The 8841-nt window shown below is 34.6% G+C and overlaps 2 protein-coding genes across 7 annotated transcripts; one reads left to right on the top strand and one right to left on the bottom strand.

The window, feature by feature from the left end:
* The first annotated feature begins 1086 nt into the window (after positions 1-1086).
* Positions 1087-4011, top strand: PHT4;6 (phosphate transporter 4;6). Of its 6 annotated transcripts, none has more exons than XR_016519003.1 (4): positions 1145-1350; positions 1447-2560; positions 3237-3340; positions 3787-4011. XR_016519003.1 is itself a non-coding variant. In XM_068615380.2 (2 exons), exon 2 carries the CDS (start codon positions 1456-1458, stop codon positions 2743-2745), a length of 1290 nt encoding a protein of 429 aa, XP_068471481.1. In that variant the 5' UTR covers positions 1087-1350; positions 1447-1455; the 3' UTR covers positions 2746-2938. The 6 variants fall into 6 exon arrangements, 3 of the variants coding, with proteins under 3 accessions (XP_068471481.1, XP_090155469.1, XP_090155470.1); XR_016519004.1 differs by having other exon boundaries at positions 1151-1350; positions 1436-2560; XR_016519005.1 differs by having other exon boundaries at positions 1218-1350; positions 1430-2560.
* A 1873-nt stretch (positions 4012-5884) lies between these two features.
* LOC137813080 (homer protein) lies at positions 5885-8618 on the bottom strand. The gene is made up of 3 exons (XM_068615381.2): positions 8080-8618; positions 6263-6635; positions 5885-6090 (listed from the first exon to the last, which is right to left on the bottom strand). Exons 1-3 carry the CDS (start codon positions 8410-8412, stop codon positions 5915-5917), a joined length of 882 nt encoding a protein of 293 aa, XP_068471482.2. The 5' UTR covers positions 8413-8618; the 3' UTR covers positions 5885-5914.
* Positions 8619-8841: the final 223 nt, after the last annotated feature.

Raw genomic sequence — 8841 nt, 5'->3', positions numbered from 1 at the left:
CAAACAAGTTTTCCAATTTCGTTTCCTCTTAGTTTGAGACTTATTACGCCTTATTTATTGGATGTTTCGATCTGAAATTTTTTCTAGACGTTCTTTATTGTGTCTCTGAGTCGTGGCCAAGGTTTCAGCCTCAAATTCCTTCCACAAGATTTGTAATAATTTTTTTTATTTATCATTGTCAAGGTCGAAAGAAAGGTTTGCCTCTATGTGTGAAACTGTGTGATTATTCTCCTAACTAAATACTCATTTGATTGACCTCAAATTTGTCGCGTTTTGTCCAAATTCTTTTGAGACTCTTATTGAATTTCAACAAAAAATTCATTCGGGAAATTTTTTAATTGGCACTTCAAGACTATACTCTTTCTAGATTTTTGAAATTTTGCCAAAGTTTCTGCAATTTTCACTAGAGCTTATACTGTGAGAAAAAATCCAAAAAAAATTCACACAAGTACTTTCATATGTTGTTTGCATTCAGCTAAGGAGGCACGTCCAAAAACAAAAAAAACAAAAAGAGATATGACAAGAAAAACCATAACATTTCGTTTTCGAAAAAACAAGTTTTTCAATTTTGGTTCCTCTCGGTCTGAGACTTATTACGCCTTATTCCTTGGATGTTTTGATATGAAAGTTTTACCAGAGGTTCCTTATTGTGTCTACTGAGTTGTGGCCAAGGTTTCATCCTTAAATTCGTTCCACATGATTTGCAATAAAAATTTTATTCAAGGGCCGAAAGAAAGGTTCGCCTCTGTGTATGAAACTGATTGATTTTTTTTTCTAACTGAATTCTCATTTGTTCTACCTAAAATTTGTCGCGTTATGTCACAAATTTTGTTGAGACTCTTACATAAAATTTCAACAAAAATTCATTTTAGGAAAAATTTTCAGAAATTTTGGTCCAAGACTATCCTCTTTCTAGATTTTTTTTTTTTTTTAACATCATAACAATTATAATTTTAAATTTTATTAATATTGATTTTATTTACTATTACATAATTTTTTTCTCCTTCACATTTCACTTAGCCATTTGGATCTCCTAATTTGTAAGATGACGCTAATATTTAATTCAATACTGACCTATGAAAAATTATAGTTTGGAAATTAAATTGTATCATGTGATTTTGAATATAATAGTTGTGTTAAAGGCGAAATTGAAGTAGATGGGAGCATGAGAGAGAAGATCGGGCGGAGCGGAGAAAAATGGTGAGTGCATAAGAAGACTAGTTGGCTTAATCAGCAGAAAATATCAGCGTGCAGACGATCCGTGCAGAGTCCATGACATATTGCTACAAGGGAGCCGCCAGCCATGTTAGGTGAAATTCAATTGACACTTCTCTAACCCCAATCCAATCGGTACTCCTTCTTCTTGTTCTTCTTCTCTCAGATTTCGACTCTTTTTTTTTTTATATCTCCAATCAATTGTGATGCCTAGAATCAGTTGACTTGCAGACGTTGACAATGAAGCTCCCTGTGCGTTACTTGATTGTTATTTTGACCTTCTTCTGCACCTCAGTTTGCTACATCGAACGAGTTGGGTTCTCCATCGGGTACACAGTTGCTGCTGATGGTGTCGGGGTGAATCAATCGACCAAAGGTACAATACTGTCCACCTTCTATTACGGATACGCCTGTTCTCAAGTGCCCGGAGGATGGGCAGCTCAGAGAATCGGTGGTAGGAGGGTCCTGCTTCTTTCATTTCTGTTGTGGTCACTGACTTGTGCACTAATTCCTCTCGATCCCAATCGCGTTATGCTTTTAGTCGTCGCTCGTTTGCTCGTTGGTGTAGCACAGGGCTTTATTTTCCCTTCCATTCACACAGTTCTAGCTCAGTGGGTTCCCCCTCACGAGAGATCTAGATCCGTCTCTCTCACCACTTCTGGAATGTACCTAGGTGCAGCTCTTGGAATGCTTCTTCTTCCTACTCTGGTCAAGTTCAGAGGCCCTCAATCTGTGTTCCTTGCGGAGGCGGCATTGGGTGCTTCATGGTCTTTACTTTGGTTCAAATACGCCACTGATCCCAAATCCACTGCTTCTGGTGTTGGGGAATCAGTATTACCTATCAATAAAAAAATGGACTCTCACAACAAAAAGGTACTTTCGGCCAAAATCCCCTGGGTCAAAATTTTAACCAGCTTGCCTGTGTGGGCAATCGTTGTGAACAACTTCACCTTTCACTATGCTTTATATGTGCTCATGAACTGGCTCCCAACCTACTTTGAATTGGGCCTTAAACTTAGCCTGCAAGACATGGGTTCCTCTAAAATGATGCCCTATCTCAACATGTTCCTGTTCTCCAACATTGGGGGTGTTGTTGCCGACTACTTGATCACCAGGAGAATATTATCTGTCACCAAAACCAGGAAATTCTTGAACACCGTAGGATTCTTGGTTGCTTCTCTTGCCTTGGTGGTGATTCCCAGTTTCAGAACTTCTGGTGGTGCTGTCTTCTGTTCTTCTGTGGCTCTTGGTTTCTTGGCACTTGGCAGAGCTGGGTTTGCGGTGAACCACATGGATGTTGCTCCCAGATACGCTGGAATAGTGATGGGTGTTTCTAATACTGCGGGTACGTTAGCTGGTATTGTGGGCGTTGACCTGACTGGGAAGCTTCTTGAAGCTGCTAAGGCTGCTAATTCTGATCTTTCAAGTCCAGAAAGCTGGAGAACAGTGTTTCTCATTCCTGGATTTTTATGCATTTTTAGTTCTTTTGTATTTCTACTTTTTTCAACTGGGGAGAGAATTTTTGATTGAAGTAGCCTTGTCATTTTCATGGCTTAAGAGGTGTTGTTATTCTGAGCATTTAATTTTTATTACATCTCCATGTTATATCATTCTTGGATAGGAGAGGTCATGTTGTCATAACTGGATATGATTTTTTCTGTTATTATTAGTTCTCCAGCTTGTACCATTTCTAGCTAGTAAAAGTTAAGAACAAGGCTTCAAATAGTTGTAGCAAATTGTAAATACTGTTATAATCCTACTTCACATTGTCAATACAAAAACAAAAGAAAAAAGAAAGGTTTGTGGCTCAACTGAAAGGAAATAAAGAACACTTCTATGCTAGGTAGGTTTATCCCAACTTGACAGGAATTTTATGTAGTGTTTTTAAACTTTGATATCATTCTAATGTTAATTAGGATGTTGAGAGAAATATCCAACAAGTTTAAGAAATGTCCCTCCTTTCCCCACTAAGTTTTCCATTGAGATCTCAAAGTGATTAATTGTTACTTTCAATGTTGCAGAAAGAACATCGGGCCATCGATCTTCTTTAAGCTGAAATTATTGTACATGACCCTTTTGCTTTAAACACCATAAAGGAAGGAAAGTCAAGTTGCTCTCTGTGAAGGTAATCTCATTTTGTAGCTTGTGTTATTATGATTTCTACATAACAAGCTTTTGTAAAATATAAGCATTTCTTCCGAATAATTTCTAATACAAATGTTGAGGACATCAATGTTTTATAAGATTTATTAACCATTGTACACACTATATGACTTATATTAGTATAAGAATTCAACAATTAATACTTAAAAAAATTATATTAGAGATTAGGAGTATTTCACAGGTGTTCAAGAAAATTCCAGCATGATGCGTGAGAGCAGTATGGTAATCGTATCTGTGCTTCCATGCTAGTAAATATTCTCATCATCAAGCTTTTTATTTTATTATACTTAGATCTCTTGTTTTATTATTCTGTGTGCACTGGGTTTAAGATAGCCAACTAGAACTTTAAACTGGTTGGACCTCAATATTAACTTCATTAATGAATTCATGGATTTGTTCTTTTTGCAGGAGTTCCAAAATTACACAGGTTAACGAGATTCTTTCCTTGAACATCTAGGTGCAATAATGTTTATAAAGTTTTCAATATTTTAAACTTTTGAGATTGCTTATTGTTCTTTGGCTGTCTTTCAGTAGCAGAGGTTGATGGCTTGTTTACTAGTACTTTTCAATAGTTTGTAGCATGTTTATTTGCAAATCATGGTCTGATCCAATGGAAATCAACTTTTTCCCCAACCACTACATAAACCGTGGTTTGAGACCCACGATCATGTTCAAGCACGACCCAAGTACCAAATCATGGGTAACTTGTTATTTGTGGATCAAAGTCAATTTATACCCAAACTAGGATTTGCGGTGTGCGAACAATAACCTGAACATGATCTTAGTTGTCTGGAATGTTTCTGTTATGGGGCTCTGCTGTGCAGAGATGTGCTGTTTTGCTTATTTATAGATTGGGTATATTGACACTTCCCCTCTGGAAGTTATGATACTGTTATCCTGTGTCTTTAGTGTCAATAAAGCAGCTTCACTAGATGCACTAGTCTCAGTTGATGCTAAAAGACTAAACGATCTACTGAGACTATCTGCCATTGATACTAAAAGATGAATGTCTTCTACTCCTGATGAAGTTAGATGGTTTAGAAACTTGACAAGATTTTATTGAACCAATCTTTATAACTAAGAGTAACATGGTGAGGAACTTTTGGAGAAGAAATAAATGATATTGAAGAGCTATCACCAGAAATATGTTCAGAGGTACCAGTAGTATTCGTGGACCTTTACCCTCTACAAATTGAGAAATAAAAGTTGTTGAAATGAAACACTTGGCCTCAAAGTAGATTGACCCTGATTGTTGAATTTTTTAGATTTAAGTCTAAAGTACTCTTGGTACTCCTCATGAGAAAACTTGGCTCTTCTTTTTAAGATTTAGACCCATGGGTTGCGTTGTTTAGAAAATCATGCAAGTATCAACTCTCGGCTATGACCCCATTCCTGTGCAGTATGTGCATTGACTATGACCACCATGCCCTCCTTGCCTGCAATGGCCTCCTCCTCTTTCACATGGTGCTATCATTGTTGATGTTTCAATAACTTCAGCTGAATTTTCATGTTTTAACAAGTTCTGCACCCAATGAAGTCTAGTGATTAAGTTTATTATAATAGTCTGATCACCCCCTAAAATTTGATCACATACATTATCAAAATTTTAGTGTAGACTTCTCAAGCTTTTTGTTGATATCCTCTAACAGTCAGCCACAAGAAATCTTTTTAGTTCTTCAACGGTAGCTTCAGCCTTTGCTATATATGAGATCATATCATGATTGATCCATTACTTTTAGGAAAGTTATAATTCATATTCTATTGGTCTACTCGTAATTCATATTATATTCTATTGGTCTACTTGTAATTTATATTCTATTTATAATTTTTTATTTATTATCATCTGTCTCTGGTACTTTTCTTTTAGTTTTTCTTTCTCTGCTACCACTATTTCTAAAACCATTCGTGAGACAATCATTTTGAATGACGATAAGTCATGATTGATGAAATGTAATCTTGTAAGCAATGACACATGCACTCGCACCTTGTTTTCGTACAGGGTGAAAAGAAGCTAACAAGGATCTATGTATAGAATTAAACAAAATGTTTCTAAACATATAACTCCAGTTTATTACGTTGTCGTTTATCAGATAAAACTACTGAAGTGTAATAAGAAAGGTCATAGGCATTATGCAAGGCTTTTATACTATTATCTTTTTCATCTGGTGATTGTGAGCCTTAACGTTGATATGATTTTGTTAATGCTATCACTGTCTGTTACCCTCGTCTTTGTATGCTGGCTTTGAGTGTATATGCTGATTTGAGTACTGCACTAAGTGCAAAATCCAAAAGAAATAACTTACCAAGTTTATTACAAATGGAATTAAAAATAATTGCATAATTGATGGTCAAGCGTCACAACTTGACAATGCAAGCGATTAAATATTCGAATGCAAATGGAAGACTTTTTAGTAGATTATTAGTGAGTTTTTGGATAGAATTGAAGAACTATTTTAAGTTGAATCTATACCAACAAATTGATCAATGTCCATCTAAGCTATGATAATTGAACAAATAATTCGTATTTAAAATATGATCAATCAATTGGAAAAGCGCTCAAAAGCCTTGTCTTGAAACAGTAATCTAAAGCAACAGCAACAGAAATAAAAATTAAGAGATTCTCACACACATAAAGTGTCCCCTCTTGGACAAGTGATAAGAAGCTTTGAAAGTTTGGCTCAAGGAGTAGTCCACCTCCTAGGGTTCCGAGACCTGCATCATGAGTTTGTTTTAGTAATACCACTATTAAACTTATTTATATTCAAAGCATTCAACTCAAGATCTCAAAAGAAAGAAAAAAAAAAACATAATATTTTATCTAAAATGATGCAGTGACAAATTTTGAAGCTATTCAAAATGTAAGGATGGTAATATGATTGATTACCTTTAACAACGCCAAAAGCTGCTGCGACCCCTGTCTTAAGTTGAACATCATCCAAGTTTCTTCGTATAGTGTAACGAAAAGTCACTCCAAACAATGCACAACTAATGAAGTTGATTGTTAAAGGGAGAAGCAATTGAGTTGTATCGGTGACTTGAGTGAAGCATATGGGGAGACCTGAAATGGTACCCACGAGGGCAGAAATTGATGCTGCTTTAATTGACTCCCATCTCTCTTCATCTCGATCAATTTCTTCACTTTTCATCCCCATAGATGTACCGCCACCTTCAGAACCTCCCACATTTACCAATAAAGAGTGCTCTGCTTTCTCCACCATGGCTTTTGCCTCCGATATGTCTCTTTGACATTCTTCAATCTTAAACTCACTCAATTTTTATAAGCAACTCAAGTGAAAATCAAGGAATTAAAAGAAATCAAGTCAAAGACACGTTGTAAACTATGCCATAGTTTTTAATCACAAGTAAATAGTATTTTTCCTATAAAATAACTAATTGAGATAATTACCTATATCGGTTATCGAAGAATTATTAAATGAATTATACGAAGCAAAGGTATGCAAGGCAGGTTAAAATAAGATAAAAATGCATGAAAATGACATTTTGCAAGTGTCATTTGTTATATCTTCTCTTTTTATTCAAAGTAGTGGTTTGAGTTAGTGAATTCAAGTCTCCTTCTTAATTTAAGACGTGTAGTATTTATAAGAGGTCTTTCTTCTAAAACATATTCAAGAGGCAAGGGGTGTAAGGTACAAGAAAAACGAGTTTTGAAATTCAAGGATTTAATTATTTTTTGAGTTTCTGAAATTTCGATAACAGAAGATAATCTTCGTTAATCTCGCTAAACCTGTTAAAGAGGTCTAAAGAGGTGTCATATGACCAACATATTCACTGTCTAAAGGGCGGCTTACTCTTACCTAACACTTATATCTTAAACTTCTATAACACTTATCTTACTTTGAGGTCCCCCCCTTCACCATGTAATTGATTTGGACAGTGACCAACCCCTAAGTCTCGGACGATACACCTTTCAATGCACTATGAATTATCTATGTAGTCGTTCTTCACAAAATTTATGTTGTTAGTTACCTTCTAAGAAGAAGGTCGATTTATTATTGTATAACAATAAAGATACTAAATGAACTTTAAGTGCTATATATTGTTTAAGTCTAATTTATTTTCATAATCAAATTACATAATCAATTTATAAAAGTGAGAATTGTCTTCACATATTTATAAATTAATTTTATCTCTAATTTATGTGAAATTTCCAATATATTTCTCCTAACTGGATTGACATGATAAACTTAGCCAAACTTAGCCAAACATGTTGAAATAAACTCTAATATCATATATTAAAAAGTGAGCTTCAGTATTAACATATCTCATAAATTTAAAAATTTCTAACTTATAAATTAATCCTTTAATGGACTTCAAATCTCAACCATATAAGAATATTTATTCGTAGAAGTAATGAATTTTTCTTATAATTAGTTCCAAGAGAGTCAGTAACATCTATTCTAGCTGAAAGACATTTAAGATTGTTTATTATTAATTTATCAGAAAAGTGCCGACATCATCGGTGCAGTTGGAGAAATATTCATTAGCAATATTTTGGCTTCAGTAAGTCCTATGAAACTACAGAGATCTAGGCAAACGCAATCCCTGTTTCAACCACAACAATTAGGGCATTCTTTTTATGATTGAATTGGTCATGTGCCTCCAGATCGGTAAAATACAGTGATTAATCTTATTTTCTAGCCTGAGTTTTTGATACCTAAGAAAGAAAAAAAAAATCATTACCTCGATAATTTCGCCTTCCAGCTGGCTGACGTAATCCTTCAACTGCTTGACAGCTAATTCTTGTTTTTGGATCAATTCAAGTTCTCTCTTAGCCATCTCAACCCTCTGCGACGCCTTCTCTAAACCATCTAGCAAAATCTTGTTCTCTTTTCTGCTCAATAGCTCTTGAACTTGCTCGTCTACCAACCCATTCAGTGCGTCCTTCACATCGTCTCTTCCCTTCTCATCTGAGCTCCTGCTGTAGCATTTGAACGATGGAACTGATTTAAAAGACTTGATGAACAAAGGGGAAGGAACTTGAATGGAGTTCATAATAATTGTGCAGGAATTCATAGCGTTCGTCCGTGAATTCCAATTCCTCTTATTATCTATGAATCTATATATCCCTGCCCATTCTGTGGTGCTAAACCGTGAAGAAGAATCTGGATAAATAAAACAGTTTAAATTGTAAACTGATCTTGTAAAATTATCCTTTATATTTTTTTTAATCACTTAAACTTGTTTTTTCATTTTATTCTTAAGATAATATCTATATATCTATCTATATATGTATATATATATATATATATATATATATATATATATATAAGAGGGTTTCTTTTAGCACCCCGTAATTTTGTTTTGCACTCCCACAAATGTGAAAATCTTGATTTTATTCTTCTAGTTTATGAAAAAATGATATTCAAATTTTTGAATTATTGGATTCAGAAGTTATTTTAACTTTTAGATTGTACATTCAAAAATTTAATTTTCACATTTTGA

Source organism: Phaseolus vulgaris, chromosome 2 (assembly GCF_051622355.1).
Source record: "Phaseolus vulgaris cultivar YP4 chromosome 2, ASM5162235v1, whole genome shotgun sequence".
Classification (NCBI taxonomy): Eukaryota; Viridiplantae; Streptophyta; class Magnoliopsida; order Fabales; family Fabaceae; genus Phaseolus; species Phaseolus vulgaris.
Note: the sequence above shows the minus strand (reverse complement) of the source record. Positions and strands in the feature narration are given on the sequence as shown.

Excerpts from the sequence above, each read along its gene's own strand:
- LOC137813080 (XM_068615381.2), bottom strand. The coding sequence starts at position 8,412 with ATGAATTCCTGCACAATTATTATGAACTCCATTCAAGTTCCTTCCCCT. Across the intron at positions 6,636-8,079 it reads TGGAAGGCGAAATTATCGAG|ATTGAAGAATGTCAAAGAGA; the intron begins GTAATGATTTTT and ends AGTGAGTTTAAG. Across the intron at positions 6,091-6,262 it reads AGCTTTTGGCGTTGTTAAAG|GTCTCGGAACCCTAGGAGGT; the intron begins GTAATCAATCAT and ends CTCATGATGCAG.